This window comes from Cydia amplana, chromosome 3, assembly GCF_948474715.1.
Source record: "Cydia amplana chromosome 3, ilCydAmpl1.1, whole genome shotgun sequence".
NCBI lineage: Eukaryota > Metazoa > Arthropoda > Insecta > Lepidoptera > Tortricidae > Cydia > Cydia amplana.
Window position 1 is genome coordinate 6,717,058 of NC_086071.1, and position 18,391 is coordinate 6,735,448.

General features: G+C 41.8%; 1 protein-coding gene across 3 annotated transcripts in view; it reads right to left on the reverse strand.

The window, feature by feature from the left end:
• Window positions 1-832: 832 nt before the first annotated feature.
• LOC134662484 (cytoplasmic dynein 2 heavy chain 1) overlaps window positions 833-18,391 on the reverse strand; it is a 106,602-nt gene continuing 89,043 nt past the window's right edge. For all 3 annotated transcript variants that reach the window (XM_063518718.1, XM_063518717.1, XM_063518716.1), the window contains 8 exons: window positions 17,783-18,039; window positions 15,930-16,053; window positions 15,166-15,293; window positions 14,115-14,243; window positions 10,251-10,380; window positions 4,686-4,808; window positions 3,409-3,563; window positions 833-1,019 (listed from right to left, as the gene is read on the reverse strand). In XM_063518718.1, coding sequence (XP_063374788.1) covers window positions 858-1,019; window positions 3,409-3,563; window positions 4,686-4,808; window positions 10,251-10,380; window positions 14,115-14,243; window positions 15,166-15,293; window positions 15,930-16,053; window positions 17,783-18,039 — 1,208 coding nt within the window. In that variant the 3' untranslated portion in view covers window positions 833-857. The remainder of the gene's footprint in view (window positions 1,020-3,408; window positions 3,564-4,685; window positions 4,809-10,250; window positions 10,381-14,114; window positions 14,244-15,165; window positions 15,294-15,929; window positions 16,054-17,782; window positions 18,040-18,391) is intronic.

Genomic DNA, 18,391 nt, shown 5'->3' on the forward strand with positions numbered 1-18,391 from the left:
TTCAGAGTATGAGAAATGAATATAGTTTTACTTAAAAAACTCTTTAATTAACGTCAATTTCAAGGACATTGGGTGTTGACAGCCCCTTAACGCAAAAAATATGAATCCAAAATCTCTCAACACATTCACTGCCACCGACGGACATGTGCGTCGACCGTCATACAAGTTTGTTCCTAGGCCACGCCCCCTGGCAGTGAATGCGTTAATGAAAACCTTGAAGTAAATGAAAGCTTTGGATCTTCACTATTATTTATTTGTATAAGGAAAAACTTAAGAGCTACTTCAGTCAAACCGTTCAGATGAGATCAATCGTAAATACCTAAAATAGAAGCGACATCAAACCGTGCGAACTTGATAGGAATGAGGCTACATAATATAGAGCAGGGATGTTGCGGATGCAGATTTTTTGACATCCGCGGATGCGGATGCGGATGCGGATATTTAGAGGCTCACATCCGCGGATGCGGATGCGGATGTCAAGATTAGGTACTCAGAAAACGTCAAATATTACATTTTTAGTATTTTTTTATTAAAAAAAAACGAAACTTTTAGTATTTGAGCAAGAATATAGGTGCGTTATATTTATTAAACAGTTACTTGGCCGACTTTTCTGGATCTAGACGATTTCGTTATAGGTAATGACGAAATTACCTAGCACTTACGCCGCCGCTAAGACGTTCCTGTACCGACTTGTTCGACATCCGCATCCGCATAAGCTCCGCATCGATTTTATGCGGATGCGGATGCAGATGCGGATGTTGAAAATAATGCGGAAGTTCCGCGGTTGCGGATGCGGATGCGGATGTTCGCAACATCCCTGATATAGAGCTAGTGGTACTGGTGACGTGGTGTGTGGTCTAGTCCGCCTGCGCGACGTACAGCGCCGCGGCGTTCAGCAGCGCGGCGTCTCGCGACAAGGTGTGGTGGAGCGGCGCCCGGGCGGTCAATATCACTTGCTCGCGGGCTTCGTTGTTGTACACGGGGATCTCGAACCAAGTCTCCGAACACAACGCGGACTCCTGTCAAAAACGAACAAATAAGATGTGTGCTTAAGACTGCTCGAAAACTGAACAAACAATTTTAAATAGGGAAGTATATTCGGTACCTACAAGTATGAAATAATTCTACACAAATCAGTTTTAAGGTGTCGTAAGTTCAGAGAGCGCAGTTTTTTAAATATCTTAGTGCTTTTTAGGGTTCCGTACCCAAAGGGTAAAAACGGGACCCTATTACTAAGACTCCGCTGTCCGTCCGTCCATCCGTCCGTCCGTCCGTCCGTCTGTCACCAGGCTGTATCTCACGAACCGTGATAGCTAGACAGTTGAAATTTTCACAGATGATGTATTTCTGTTGCCGCTATAACAACAAATACTAAAAACAGAATAAAATAAAGATTTAAGTGGGGCTCCCATACAACAAACGTGATTTTTGACCGAAGTTAAGCAACGTCGGGCGGGGTCAGTACTTGGATGGGTGACCGTTTTTTTGCTTGTTTTCTTGTTGATGGTGCGGAACCCTCCGTGCGCGAGTCCGACTCGCACTTGGCCGGTTTTTTAGATCTGTTTTTAGTAACTTCATCGATACGAAGCCTGATTTTGCCTTTTGCTCGAAAGAATAAAAAGCGGCCAAGTGCGAGTCGGACTCGCCCATGAAGGGTTCCGTATTTAGGCGATTTATGACGTATAAAAAAAACTACTTACTAGATCTCGTTCAAACCAATTTTCGGTGGAAGTTTACATGGTAATGTACATCATATATTTTTTTTAGTTTTATCATTCTCTTATTTTAGAAGTTACAGGGGGGGGGGACACACATTTTACCACTTTGGAAGTGTATCTCGCGCAAACTATTCAGTTTAGAAAAAAATGATATTAGAAACCTCAATATCATTTTTGAAGACCTATCCATAGATACCCCACACGTATGGGTTTGATGAAAAAAAATTTTTTGAGTTTCAGTTCGAAGTATGGGGAACCCCAAAAGTTTATTGTTTTTTTTCTATTTTTGTGTGAAAATCTTAATGCGGTTCACAGAATACATCTACTTACCAAGTTTCAACAGTATAGTTCTTATAGTTTCGGAGAAAAGTGGCTGTGACATACGGACGGACAGACAGACGGACAGACAGACGGACAGACGGACAGACGGACAGACAGACAGACAGACAGACATGACGAATCTATAAGGGTTCCGTTTTTTACCATTTGGCTACGGAACCCTAAAAATCACGAACGCACACGTCTAGAACGCACTTTAAAAAATCGTAATAATATTTGCCAAAAACTAAAAATTAGTAATGTTATGTTTGATCGGACTCGTCGATTACTTTTTTTAAATTAAAACAGGTACCTACAAAAAAAATACAAAAACATGAGAGTGAGAGAACAATCTGAACCTCCCGTAGTAGGTACTTTAACAATATAAACACACATATGAACACGAACAGGCAAACAATTAGCTTTCCTAATTTTATTTTTACACACACAAGTCATAGTTTTACCGGATCACCTGTCAACTTAAAACATTCCAACTTCATACTCGTATTTATCTAGGTGAAGTGCCTATTGAGGTACAATATTTTAGTGGTAACTTCTGAGACATAATTAATTCCCGGCAGTTACCACCAACTCGTTTGGCGGTCATTTGGCAAAAGACTTAGAATGTGTAGTGGGAATAAATATGTGGCCTTCCAGCTTAGAAGGGTCCTTATGCTTCAAATGCAATAAGGTCTTTCTTTTTCATCTGAAATCCCAAAGAAATCCTGATAAAAGGGTCCTTATTGCACATGACCCCTTTTCTGATGGGAAGATTGGGAAGGCACATATGATATTATAACTCACGTTACTCGGCAGTAAACTATGAAACTTCCTCTTAAATTCGCTTTATAGATGTTTTAAAGTACCTAGAGAATAATGGTGCAACGCAACAGATCCTAAAGCGGGCCACTCACTCACCTGCCGCAGGGGCAATATTGGAATTGGACCCTTAATTGCCTCCTTAATTGTGATGTGTGTAGAGAAGCAGGGGCAATTTTTAGATTGGGCCTGCAGCAGGGCGGCAGGGGCGCAAGACCTTCCTAGCTCCCTAGATTGTATCTACCGCCCTGCTAGGTTGTTACATGTGTAGTACGATTGGGGCAATTCCAGTCAGTTCATTGGCGACTACCGACTGCTTTGATAACACAGGAGACATTCTCGTCGACGTGCGTTCAGCAGGACTATCACTTACACACTGAGTGGCAGGTTAGTGTGTAGAAAACAGCCTAAAATTGCTCCGACCGCCGTGCGACCGGTATTGTCCCTGCGGCAGGTGTGTGAGTGGCCCGCTATGTAAAAATATAAGTAGCTCTGTAGGTTTCGGGCTGCAGGCCGTGTCGAAATTCTGCCCCCGCCCACCTCCAGCACTGACCCGGTCGAGGCGCAGCAGCAGGCGCGGCGCGGGCCGGTGCGGCGCGCAGGCGGCCGTGCAGGGCCGCAGCGCGCGCGCCGCCGCGTCCCAGCGCGCGCCCGTCAGCCGCAGCCCCACCACGCCCAGCGCAGAGTCGCCGTCGCCGTCGCCGCCCTCTGGAGACAGTACAATACATTCAGGCCCCGGCCACTCCAGCCCGTTCATACATATGCGTTTGGTCGAGCCACAAAACAGATACAGTACAGAAATCAATCTACATACAAAGTGCGCTCGAGCAACGCACACATAGACACTGCTCACAGACACGATATCTCGGACCGGTTGGGACAAGTGCGAGCGCGAGTGTCAACCGCTTGAGACACGCGCCTGTGAACTTTTTTGTGCAATAATGGAGAAACAAAAAAGATGTTATTATAACTGTTCAATGGACGGTTGTTTAAATTCAACAATAAACGGTGAATTGTCGTTTTTTAAACTACAGTGGTTTCAGAGAGGTAAGTAGGTGTCTGCTTGTATTTCGATGGTTTGTTTTAACGTTAAACAGAACAGTTAGGTAGGTAGGTAAGCACCCCGCCCCGGCCACTACTAGATACGAGTCATACGAGTGCCACTACCACGATAGTTTTTTGTGCATAAATCATAATTGACAACCCTAGAGCGACCGCCGAGCGTAGGTATGAAAAGTGAAGTACATACATGTGATTGACTTCTGTACTGTATCTATTTTGTGCTTAGAGCCTCCACGGATGCGATCCGTTGCATGGCATCGCGCTATTTCGTCGCAAGCGTAGTCGAAATTTCAACGCTGAGTCATTCTGCGTTGCCGCTTTGACGATGCGTTGCACGACGACGCGATGCGACGCAACAGAGGGACATGGTCCTTACTATTGTGTACCTTATGTGGACGTTGTTTTCAGTTCACAGTGACAATTATATGAGATCCTTAACGGTTTTCATATTGATCGTCACCGTGAAAGAATAAGGATCAAAGTCAAATGGCGTTCTAACAGTTTTAATCTTCTGTCGAAAGATGGCAGTAAATTTACTGTGGCTACATAATTTACTTTGACAATCCGCCTCTATTTCAAATTATCTTTGGTACAGCCATATCGAAAGTGCAATACTCTTTATTGCACACGTCACGGCAGGCATCAGTTCTATCGCTACAAAGAGAGATGTCTCTTCTGGAAGATGTTCCGGATAACCTTTGGGTTTTGGATAAGTATACAGAAAAAAAAACAAGTTTCTTTGTAAGTATATATATAACAAGGGATTACCGGCGGGATCCCAGACAGCTTGTAGCGTGAGTTTGTGCGAGGCGTGCGCGAGGCGCGAGGCGGCGCGCGCGCGCACCGCGCACAGCACGCGCTCCGGCCGCAGGAAACAGCGCAGGTCCACCTCTGCTCAAAACACATACAGTTCTATTTACTTACCTTACGAAACCTATTTTAATAATGTGTAAAAATCGCGAAAGTTTAAATCAGTGTTTAACTATACCTGTATGAATCAAAATGCGATTAGATTTATATAATAATCAACTTTTATTGAAAGCTAATTTTTAAAAGCTACTACATCAGTTATGGCACAGAATGAAGAGAGCGCTGACAGCGCGCCACAGACAAACTTATCCTAAAATGTTGCAAGCAACAAATATTAACACTAAGGTTAAACATACAATATTTTATAAGCTATGTTCAGACTTGTCCTGAACATAATTGGGCCGGGCGAGTTGAGTTTAATTTAGATTTACAGATCAAAAACAAGAATTTAACGAGACACAACATTTAGTCAAGAGGTAAAGGACACAGCTTCGTAATAGGTCTGACATACAATTTGTCCCCCATTTTCACCTCGGCCACTCTAACTCTACCATCCTTTCCAGGAAATATCTTAACTATGCGGCCCATTGGCCAACACAAAGGAGCAGTGTTTACATTTTTCACAAGAACTAAATCACCTATTTTTAAATTTGGTAGGTCATGCTTCCACTTGGGACGACTTTGCAACTGACAGAGGTAGTCTTTAGACCATGTTTTCCAGAAATCCTGCTTTAATCTAGTAACAATGCCCCAAAACTTTCTTAAGCGATTAACTGGGACTTCAGTTAAATCAACATCTGGGTAACTTGTTATCGCTGTACCAATAAGAAAATGACCTGGTGTCAAGTATTTGCCCTCATTAGGATCCAAGGATAGCAAGGGTCTCGAGTTCAAGACCCCTTCAAATTGAACGATCGCCGAGTAAAGTTCCTCAAACGTTAAACAATGATTTCCAACCACACGTTTTAAATGGAATTTGACACTCTTGACTCCGGCTTCCCAGAGGCCTCCAAATTGAGGCGCATAGCTTGGTATAAACTTGAATGAAATATATTTCTTATTACAATATCGATACACAGAATCTCTATGTTCATTTGAACATTGTAAATCATACAATTCTTTGAGCTGGTTTGCAGCACCTTTAAAAGTTTTAGCATTATCACAATAAATAACAGTGGGCATGCCACGTCTAGATATGAAACGATCGAGACATGCTAGGAAGGTTTCAGTTGTAAGGTTCGACACTAACTCTACGTGTATTGCCTTTGTAGCGAAACATACAAAAAGGGCAATATAGCTTTTTGTAACAAGAGGTTTTCGTATTCTGGCAACTTTCGTGCTAAATGGACCACAAAAATCAATTCCAACATGCTGGAAAGCTCTACTAGCTGTAATCCTCTCTACAGGCAGAGAACCCATCAACTGCTTTGCAGCTTCAGCCTTCAGACGCAAGCATGTGACACACTTGTTCACTACCTTCTTTACCTCCCTAACACCATTAATTATCCAATATTTTTGAGCCAAGGAACTCAGAACGGCTCTGGCACCCACATGCAAAAGACGCAAGTGCTCCGTTTTAATCAATAACGAAGTGAAAAATGACCCTTTCGGGAGAATAGGCGGATGTTTTCTAGCTTGCGAAATGTCTGCATTTTGCAGCCTGCCGCCCACGCGAAGGACACCACGCTGGTCCACGAAAGGATGTAAATCTGCTATCCCTGATTTAAGAGACCTACCCGATAGCAATGTTTCTATTTCGTTAGAAAAATGTTTCCTTTGCACATTTTTTATTATGACAAGTAACGCTTCCTGAAGCTCTTTAGGGGTTAGCAATGTAGAGTCATATCTATCACCTGACTTTGAAGCATTTTTATAAAAGCGATAAATATACGCTATAACATTTTGAAGCCTATGTAGACTAGAATATTTCTCAAAGAGGTGCGCGAATGAATCATCCCGCTGACTAACATTGCAAGATAAACCTTCGTTAATATTAACATCAAAATGTTTATCATGTAAGTCCTGACTGAGAGCCTTGTTATCAAATACAGGGTGCAAATAATCCCTGTGTGACAAATATTCAGGGCCGTGCCACCACAATTGCTTTCCTTGCAAGCTTTGGGGCTCCACACCGCGGGAAACCAAATCCGCGGGATTGTCACATGACTTTACATAGGACCACTGATCCTGGTTTGTGAGTTCTAGAATTTTCTTCACCCTATTATTAACATAAGTATTGACTTTTGTTTTTGTAGACTTGAGCCAACACAAAACTATTTGTGAGTGACTGTATAAATATGTATTATGCGCAAATCTAGCTTTTAGCTTTTCGCTGACTCTAGATGCCAGCTGTGCCAATAGTAGAGCGCTGTTAAGTTCCAGTTGCGGTATAGTAAGGCTTTTAGCCAGTGGGGCCACTTTTGACTTGGCACAAAGCAAACTCGACTCTACACTTCCGTCCGATTTAGAAATTCTTACATAAATGCAGCAACCGAAAGCTTTGAAAGACGCATCTGCATAACCCACTAACTCTACCAACTCGCATTCGTGACTATGCACTAACCTAGGCAAAGAGACTCTACCCATCATTTTTAAATTAGCAAGAAATGTTTTCCATGCCTTAAGTTCAGCATCTGGTAAAGCTGTGTCCCAGCCCAAGGGCATAGACCACAAAACCTGCATAAATATTTTTGCTGAAACTATGATAGGAGCTATGAGACCTAACGGATCATAACATTTTCCAATAAATGAAAGAACTGTTCTTTTAGTATGATTGCTATCCTCATCATAGGGGGGACACTCAAATGTTAAGGTGTCTGAAGTAATATCGTACTTCAGACCTAAAGTTTTTATCACATTACTTGAATCTAGATTTATTTGCTCAAAGTACTTCAAATTCTCTGGCAAATCGTCCAAAACAGCTGGGTAGCTAGAGCACCATTTATGTAATTTAAAATTACCTAATTTAAATAACTCAATCAACTCATTTTTAAGTTGGTAAAGATCATTAATATCATCTGAACCAGCTATGACATCATCTACATATGTATTATTTAAAATGGCTTGAGACGCAAGCGGGTAATCATGTCCAAATAATTTTACAAGCTCTATCAAACACCGAGTAGCTAGAAATGTAGAGCTCTTTAGGCCATATGTAACTGTCTGAAGCTGAAGGCAGCGGATTGGCTGGCCAGGACTGTCCCGCCAGAGGATATTTTGAAGGCATCTATGTTCAGGGCTGACCAAAATGCACCTGAACATTTTTTGAACATCACATATCAAGGTGAATAAATAGGTCCGAAACAAAATTAATATGTCAAAAAGCTCACCCTGCACCACAGGTCCATTCAGCATGACATCATTGACAGACAGCTTATTTTTGGATTTCATGCTTCCGTCCATCACAACACGAAGCTTTGTGCTTTTGCTGGCCTCGTTGAAAACAGGATGATGCGCTAGAAAGCTTACTGGTCCATTCAACATGTCATAAGAGTTAATATTGACCTCCCTAGCATGTCCCATTTCAACATATTCATCAATAAATTTTTTATACTGCTCTAGCAACTCTACATTTTTCATAAATTTTCTCTCTATCGAGTAAAATCTTTGTAAGGCAGCCGAAAAGGAGTTACCCAAATTTAGCTCACCTAAGGGGTGTTTTAACGGAATGTCTACCTGAAATTTGTTATTATTCAGAGTAACAGACTCCTGAAATATTTTTTCAGCCTTTTCATATTCATCAGAAACCTTTTGTTGGGGTTCTGGCACCTTTTCGGCTAGCCAAAATTGACTCATAACATTTTCTAATTTTGTACTGTCGCTAATAGCAAAATTTGTTACTAAAGCAGTGTTTGAGATATTGCCAGATTGGTTTATCTTGCCACCGACAACATAGCCAAATAAGGTGCTTTGCAAGACAAGCCCCTCAGGCAATTTGATACAATCATTTAATAATGATTCAAAATAAATATCGCTTGCTAATAGCAATGAAATTTCTGATGGCGCATTAAAGTTTTCGTCAGAAAGTTTGACATGGCTTGGAAATTTCACATTTGAACAATCAATATATTGTGGTGGCAAATGTGCCGTTACATCATCAACAACATGACAGTCAACATTAAACTTAACATCTTCATATTGACAAGACTCCACAGGAATAATTACTGACCTATCCATAGTGGAGGTCTGTTTATTGACCCCAATTATATTTACACATTCGGCCTCAGTGGCAATACCTAGCCTTTCTACAAGAGAAGTTGTGGCAAAAGATTCACTTGAGGCGGTGTCAAGCAATGCATGGCAATAAACATCCCGGCCAAATTTATCAACTATCTTAACCTTTACTGTAGGTAATACTTTTTTATAAGATGCTTTCTTGACACATGTCAAAACAATAGATGCTGCCGCTGATTGCTTGGCATCTGACTCATCCTCAGTATGCAAAAGGGTATTATGATGACCTTACGTACTACCAACCTTACAATCTAGTCCCACCTGAGCTGACAATCTGTCAAAATCTTCTCGATGTACCGCTCATACAAATCTGCCGGTACTTGCACAAAAATTCCTTTGTGCGGACGAACGGGAACTTTCGCAATGATCGTTGCAGCACGGAGATAAACGATTTCGGGATAATATCAACCAAAATCACAATGATAGCTTCGTCCAAGCTATGGGTTGGACTGTAGATCCATAGGTCACTGGTTCATATCCGGTTCGAAGGACCAAAATCGCATGTATGAATCAAAATGCGATTAGATTTATATAATAATCAACTTTTATTGAAAGCTAATTTTTAAAAGCTACTACATCAGTTATGGCACAGAATGAAGAGAGCGCTGACAGCGCGCCACAGACAAACTTATCCTAAAATGTTGCAAGCAACAAATATTAACACTAAGGTTAAACATACAATATTTTATAAGCTATGTTCAGACTTGTCCTGAACAATACCTACTCGTTTTTTTATTATACTTGGTCAACCAAATCTTGACAGTAGAAAAAGGCGGCAAATTTGAAAAATGTAGGCGTGAAGGGATATCGTCCCATAGAAAATTTGAATTTCGCGCCTTTTTTTACTGATAAGATTTGGTTGACCAGCTATAGTAATTGTTTTATTCAAAAAGTTACTAACATAAATCTGAGCACACCCCTCAAGGGCCTGATATACTTTTAACACGTCGCTTCGGTGTGCGAACGAGACGGCGCTATGTAAGCATATTAGCGATGTCTCGCCCCCACACCGTACCGGCGTGAGAAACCGCGTCCAATGTGAAGACCCCCTTAGTGTAAGGCCTGAGTGGACGCTCGAAGCGGAGCGTCCAGCGGGGCGTGCAGCGTGTCGTCGGGCTCACAAGTGACTTGAGCAGCGTGCACTAAGGCCGCTCCTATACGCTTGCATTTGTTTAACATGCACGCCGCACGCCCCGCCCCGCTGCACGCCCAACTCGAGCGTCCACTCAGGCCTTACACTTATTATCGAAGCCAATTCCTGAAAGTATTGAGTAATGAATCGGTTGTAACCTTTAGGCATGTAGTCATCGTGGAGCGGCGCGAGGTTGCGCGCGGCGGCGAGCGCGCGGTGACAGAACTCCTTGAGGTAAGCCTCCGGCGCCTCGGGCCCGGACCACAGCAGCTGCCATTCTTCTGGAGTCTGTACACATATTACGTAAAAAATGCGTAAATGTGTCTTGCAAGTTCGCATGTCACGATCTCTTTGACGAGGGATGAAAAACTAACATAAAGCATAAAACAAGAGAGGCGTAAACGGGCCATATACCTAATTTAAAGTTGTATAATAGGGATGTTGACATGAATCGCGAATATATAACATGTTATGTTTTTACCATAGCAGGGAATATTAGAATGCCGAAAATCATATTTTGCAAGTGTAAATATGCGTAATAAATTAATTAAAAATAATCAAAAGTATTTAAAATAATGCCCAGTATCACGTGACTGCAAACGCCAATCGGAGCGCGTGACGTAATCACAGTGGAATCACCAAAGACAAGTTATAAAACCTGCCTAAGTGTCTACAGACTATCGTACCGAAACGCGATCTTGGCGGTGCGGCGCACGAATCGTTAGTGTGTAAGGTGGTGCGTTAAGGACGCAGCTATAAGTTAGAGCGAGAAAGAAAGCGCTGTCCGATGCGGTAGTGTGTTAAGGCTTTAAAAAAAAATTGTCAGTTGCCATATAAAGAAATTAAAAAAATGACTGACAGCAGTTTGTTTAAAACCCCGTTACGTCATCAAGGTCACGTGACAGTTTGGAGCGTTTAGGCGCGAAATTTAAACACGAAACTTATTATACATGTTTTTTTATTCAAAATTAATGAATATATTTTTTTAATATTTTTTTCTGTAATTATTACGTGTCTATCTACAAAATGAAACCAGTTCCAAAAAATTGTCAATATCCCTATTGTTATACACTACACATATTTTTCAATTTTGTTTTTAGGGTTCCGTACCCAAAGGGTAAAAAACGGGACCCTATTACTAAGACTTCGCTGTCCGTCCGTCCGTCCGTCTGTCACCAGGCTGTATCTCACGAACCGTGATAGCTAGACAGTTGAAATTTTCACAGATGATGTATTTCTGTTGCCGCTATAACAACAAATACTAAAAACAGAATAAAATAAAGATTTAAGTGGGGCTCCCATACAACAAACGTGATTTTTAGGGTTCCGTACCCAAAGGGTAAAAACGGGACCCTATTACTAAGACTCCGCTGTCCGTCCGTCCGTCCGTCTGTCACCAGGCTGTATCTCACGAACCGTGATAGCTAGACAGTTGAAATTTTCACAGATGATGTATTTCTGTTGCCGCTATAACAACAAATACTAAAAACAGAATAAAATAAAGATTTAAGTGGCTCCCATACAACAAATGTGATTTTTGACCGAAGTTAAGCAACGTCGGGCGGGGTCAGTACTTGGATGGGTGATCGTTTTTTTGCTTGTTTTGCTCTATTTTTTGTTGATGGTGCGGAACCCTCCGTGCGCGAGTCCGACTCGCACTTGGCCGGTTTTTTGACCGAAGTTAAGCAACGTCGGGCGGGGTCAGTACTTGGATGGGTGACCGTTTTTTTGCTTGGTTTGCTCTATTTTTTGTTGATGGTGCGGAACCCTCCGTGTGCGAGTCCGACTCGCACTTGGCCGGTTTTTAGGGTTCCGTAGCCAAATGGCAAAAAACGGAACCCTTATAGATTCGTCATGTCTGTCTGTCTGTCTGTCTGTCTGTCTGTCCGTCTGTCCGTCTGTCCGTCTGTCTGTCCGTCCGTATGTCACAGCCACTTTTCTCCGAAAGTATAAGGACTATACTGTTGAAACTTGGTAAGTAGATGTATTCTGTGAACCGCATTAAGATTTTCACACAAAAATAGAAAAAAAAACAATAAATTTTTGGGGTTCCCCATACTTCGAACTGAAACTCAAAAATTTTTTTTTCATCAAACCCATACGTGTGGGGTATCTATGGATAGGTCTTCAAAAATGATATTGAGGTTTCTAATATCATTTTTTTCTAAACTGAATAGTTTGCGCGAGAGACACTTCCAAAGTGGTAAAATGTGTGTCCCCCCCCCTGTAACTTCTAAAATAAGAGAATGATAAAACTAAAAAAAATATATGATGTACATTACCATGTAAACTTCCACCGAAAATTGGTTTGAACGAGATCTAGTAAATAGTTTTTTTTTATACGTCATAAATCGCCTAAATACGGAACCCTTCATGGGCGAGTCCGACTCGCACTTGGCCGCTTTTTTATTTGTTACTAGCGATCCGACCCGCCCCGGCTTCGCACGGGTTAATTAATTATACATAAAGTACCTTCCTCTTGAATCACTTTATCTATAAAAAAAACCCGCTAGAAAATCCGTTGCGTAGTTTTAAAGATCTAAGCATACATACAGACAGACAGATAGCGGGAAGCGACTTTGTTTTATACTATGTAGTCATTTCTACTCAGATTAACGAGGTCTTTTTGATTCTTATAGGAGGAAAAATTGTCCGTCCCTACCTACGAGGGGCGTTCAAAATATTCTCGGTATTGATATCTTACAACCTCTTCTAAAATTTCTTTCGTTACTGGCCGCTAAGGTTTATTCATTGACATTAAAAAAAGTATAATTTGAACCGAGATGTTCTTTTGTTTTTCTGCAATTGCTGAACAAACATGAACATCATGTGGGAATTGACAATGTTAACTAAATTAGAACATCGATGCGTGATAAAATTCTTGACAAAACAGGGTAAAAATCAAAAAACCATAAAAGAGGAAATGGATTGTGTTTACCGTGAGTCTGCTCCTTCTTTATCTACCATTCAAAAGTGGTCAAGCGAGTTTAAACGTGGAAGGGAGAGTGTTGAAGACGACCCTAGACCTGGCCGGCCTGTAGTAGCTACTTCACAAGAAAATATTGATAAAGTGGAAAAACTTATATTGGAAGATGGTCGAGTGAAGGTAAAATCTATAGCACAAGTAACCAATCTCTCTATTGGTACAGTACATGATATTATCCATGACCATCTTAATATGTCAAAAGTAAGTGCAAGATGGGTTCCGCGAATGCTGACTCGGCTTCAAAAAGACATGCGTGTAGCTTGTTGTTCCGATTTTATTGACCTGTGCGGTGAAAATCCTGATGAGGTGCTGCAAAGAATAGTTACTGGAGATGAAACCTGGGTTCATCATTATGACCCAGAGAGTAAACAAGAGTCCATGCAGTGGCACATTAAGGGTTCAGCTCATCCCAAGAAGTTCAAGGTCATCCCTTCAGCTGGCAAGGTCATGGCCACGATATTTTGGGATTGTGAAGGAGTATTACTGATCGATTATAAAGAAAAAGGTGTAAATACCACAGGACAGTACTACGCTAACATTCTACGTCAATTAAAGGATGCAATCAAAGAAAAGAGGCGAGGAAAGTTAACCAAAGGTGTTATGCTTCTGCATGACAACGCCCCCGTCCATACTGCTCATATTGCCAAGGCAGCTATTGTTGAATGTGGGTTTGAAACTGTTACTCACCCACCGTATAGTCCGGACTTAGCCCCCAGCGACTTCTTTTTGTTCCCCAATCTTAAAAAGGATCTGCGTGGAAATAAATTTTCCGATGATGAAGCATTGAAGGCGGCAGTGGAGGAGCATTTTTACACCAAAGATAAAAAATATTTTTATGCAGGATTAAAAAAAATAATTGATCGATCTTTTAAGTGTATGAACATAGGGGGGGAGTATATTGAAAAATAAAAATATCAAACTTTTCGTGCTTGTTTGTTTTCATTCTCATACCGAGAATATTTTGAACACCCCTCGTATTTCACTTGTGACTGTTAATACAAAAGGGGCATTAGGAGGTAAGGCAGTAGGTACCAACCCTGAGCAGCGCGTGGTGCGCGTGCTGCTTGCGCGCGAGCTTGCCGAGCGCCGCGTGCAGCGCGCGCGCCGCGTGCGCCGCCTCGCGCGCCTCGCCGCCCACCACCGCGCCCCACCAGCCGCCGCTCTCCTGTTGTTTACCAATGATTCATAACTCAAGATATGTTATAGGCGTTCCAAAATTGAAGCGCTTACCTTGTGACAAATTGGACAAGTTGCCTTTAGTCGCGGCTGGACAAGCGAGAAATGCGCACGTGCTAACGGGAGCTCGTTCGAGCTCGCACACCGAAATAGAAAGAGACGAGCTTATGTTTAACAACGAGTGTGACAAAAATGGATGGAATGAGAAAATTAATCAAAAATAACAGATTTCTTCGTAGGCTCAGAAATAAATATGGAAGTATTTTTTGTGCTCCTCAAGTATGAGTATAACCTATCTATGGTTATATAATATCATTGTTTACCAAACGTTTTGCAATATGCAGCAAGCATGTGTGTCCGCGGGACACGGCTCAGATTCAAATCCGTTAACATTTCTTCGGTTTCAATGACGGGGAGGGCTGCACCCCGTCTACCTCTACCCTGCACTAGTGCCATGTTAATGTTGTTCCTCATTTCTGTTTTTTTTATTTTATAATTTTACATTTTTGATAATGACACTTGATAATATTCTATCATCTCATCTTCCTCGCGTTGTCCCGGCATTTTGCAACGGCTCATGGGAGCCTCGGGTCCGCTTGGCAACTAATCCCAGTAATTGGCGTGGGCACTAGTTTTTACGAAAGCGACTACCATCTGACCTTCCAACCCAGAGGGTAAACTAGGCCCGTATTGGGATTAGTCCGGTTTCCTCACGATGTTTTCCTTCACCGAAAAGCGACTGGTAAATTTCAAATGATATTTCGTACACAAGTTCCGAAAAACTCATTGGTACGAGCCGGGATTCGAACCCGCGACCTCCGGATTGCAAGTCGCACGCTCTTACCGCTAGGCCACCAGCGCTTCATATTCTATCTTAATAATATTCTATATAAAAAGTAATTTATAATCACCTGTTCCGGTTGATAATCTCCCTTGAGGAGAGGGTTGCCGGACATGAGCTTCTTCCACAGAGCTAGGAGGCTCTTTAGGGCTGTAGAATCTCCGCGTTGTCGGCTCGTCACCACAGTCGAGTTCAGCTCTAATAAATCAATAAAAGTAAATTAGTTTTTTCCTTTGTTTAAATTCAAACTTTTAATTTCATAAAATGACTCATATAAACTAGCCACGGCGTTATAAAGTGATTACGAAGAGCGTGACGTCACTTATAGCGTGAGAAAATAAAGCTTAATATGTAAATACTTTCCAGGACAATTATTTTGAACATGATCACTTGAGCCATCTTGAGCCAACAGTGAACAAGTATTTTCCAAAAAACTTATCTACTTACTAAAAGGCGTAAGTGTCGCGAAGATACGCTCTTTTGGTTATATGGCTTTTTTGTATTGTATTAAGATACGAATTTTGCATGATTCGACTCGCATTTGGCCGGTGTTTTGTAGATATTTTTAAATTAGGTACTACAAGTATAGGTGAGATCCCTTATAGGGATACGTTCGCCTTAGTACATTGTATATACTTTCTTTAAATTGTATCTTAACCTATCTTATGTACAATAAAGTGTTTACATACATACATATTACATACATACATAACCAAGGTAGTACAGGTGATGTAATTGAAATAATCGGTTGCGCTCTCATACTAAATTAGAACGGGGCTACCGCCAGTAGCACCGGCTGATATTTGGCTGTAGATATGTGTTTGACAGTATTACCCTTCAGTCCCGCAATGATATCCTCGGCGGCGTTCTTCTCCCACGCCAGCCGGCAGTTAGCGGGCAGGCCCAACAGTTGCGGCGAGTCTATGTCGGGCAGCTCGTTGAATGCGGAGCTGTAGGCCTGTTACAACATGATATTATGTTATGATGCCATTATAGAACATTGTAGGTATTTATCTGCGACACACACGACTAATGGAAGTTGCCAAATTTCGCTAGTCGTAAAACCTTCCGAGTTTGGGCTTAATTGATTCGTACTAGCTATAGTGTGTACCAAAAATATAATATACAGACGAATTTTTTGTTACTATTTATTAGGGGACTCATCAGTGTTTAGGTATTAGTGGATAGAAAATATCAAAGTTTGTATAGGTATCTAATTCATGTTACGATTTATAGAAATTAAGCCTTTATTGGTCAGGGTGAAAAAAAATCTAATTACAATTCAAGCCTATCCGACCCTAGACAAAAATAAATAAAAAAAAGCGGCCAAGTGCGAGTCGGACTCGCCCATGAAGGGTTCCGTATTTAGGCGATTTATGACGTATAAAAAAAAACTACTTACTAGATCTCATTCAAACCAATTTTCGGTGGAAGTTTACATGGTAATGTACATCATATATTTTTTTTAGTTTTATCATTCTCTTATTTTAGAAGTTACAGGGGGGGACACACACATTTTACCACTTTGGAAGTGTCTCTCGCGCAAACTATTCAGTTTAGAAAAAAATTATATTAGAAACCTCAATATCATTTTTGAAGACCTATCCATAGATACCCCACACGTATGGGTTTGATGAAAAAAAAATTTTTGAGTTTCAGTTCGAAGTATGGGGAACCCCAAAAATTTATTGTTTTTTTTCTATTTTTGTGTGAAAATCTTAATGCGGTTCACAGAATACATCTACTTACCAAGTTTCAACAGTATAGTTCTTATAGTTTCGGAGAAAAGTGGCTGTGACATACGGACGGACAGACAGACGGACAGACGGACAGACAGACAGACAGACAGACAGACAGACAGACATGACGAATCTATAAGGGTTCCGTTTTTTGCCATTTGGCTACGGAACCCTAAAAAACGAAGTATAAGGCGCGTACTGAGGTAAAAGAACCATCATCGGAAGATCAGCGCTGGAAGTCGCCAGCAACATGCTGAGATGAGACCATTTCGTGGCACTTTATCCTTTTATTCTCTGTTATATCTCTTGTCATCTCTTGTTATATCTCTGTTATATCTGTTTCTATTTTGTGTTTGTGCTCACGAATAAAATTATTTCTATTCTATTCTATTCTATCACATAGCAGCGTTGCATTTGTAGTGCGCAAATATGCCTATAAATACAAAAACCAGTTATTTTTCTAAGGAATCTGAGCATCGACAAGATGATTCACTTGTTTGTTTTCCTTATACTGCACCGTTAATCCGTTATACTTGGCTACTATCAAAGTATCGAACTAAATCCTGATTTGCACTTTTTTTTAATTTATTTTAGCTTGAAGTATTTTACAATGGTAATGTTTCGGATTGCTCACTTTTCATAATACTTATATTTTAATATGCATTCTAAATCGATCAATTTTGAATTCGAACGAATGCAAGGAAGAATGTAGCAATTAAATGAGCTAAAGATGGATTTCACGGAAACGCTTTCCTATGTTATTCTATCTATTGAATTTTCTTACATGTACCAGTTAAAAAACGCCCCGTATATATCATTCCGACCGCTTTTTATCAGGGGGCAGCCTCGACAGGTCGTTCCCATGTCGATATTCTTATAGAGAGCACAATCTCGTATGATACATGCTTGGTAGTCGATGTGGAGCTGGCGATGAGCAGGATGAAGTACCTGTAGTTCGGTAGTGAAGGGCAGCCGCAGCGGCGCGTGGTGCGGCGCGGGCCCGGGCCAGCCGTGCGCGCTGGCGGGCTCGGCGAGGCAGGCGCGCAGCAGCGCCCGCAGCAGCGCGCGGTCGGGCGCCGCCGCCGCGCGCGCGCCGTACAGCGCGCCCACCAGCGCGCGCGCGCAGCCTGGCGCGCAGCCCGAGCGCAGCGCCAGCGTGCACGCGCGCACCTCGCCCCACTCCCACGCGTACCACCGGCTCCAGCCTGACACCCGCCAGACATAAATACTACCTTACTTAGGGCCGCTTGCTTCCCTACCCGCGGTTAACCGGTCAGACCCGTTACCATGGTTACCGGTACAATTTGACACCGGGTTAACTGTTTAACTGCTCATCCCCGGGTTAGTGGGATGATGCGAGTGGCCCTTAGTGTTTTCACGAATTAGGGCCGGTTGCACAAATTACAATCGACGGACTGATCCGAAGTCGCTCGTTAAAAAACTATGAAACTTCCCAAAGAATAAAATTTAACAAACCTTATTAACTGAAAATGTAGATTTATGGTGGTTTACCAGTGAATATCACTGTAGACTTAGCTTGGGCGGACTATCTACAGT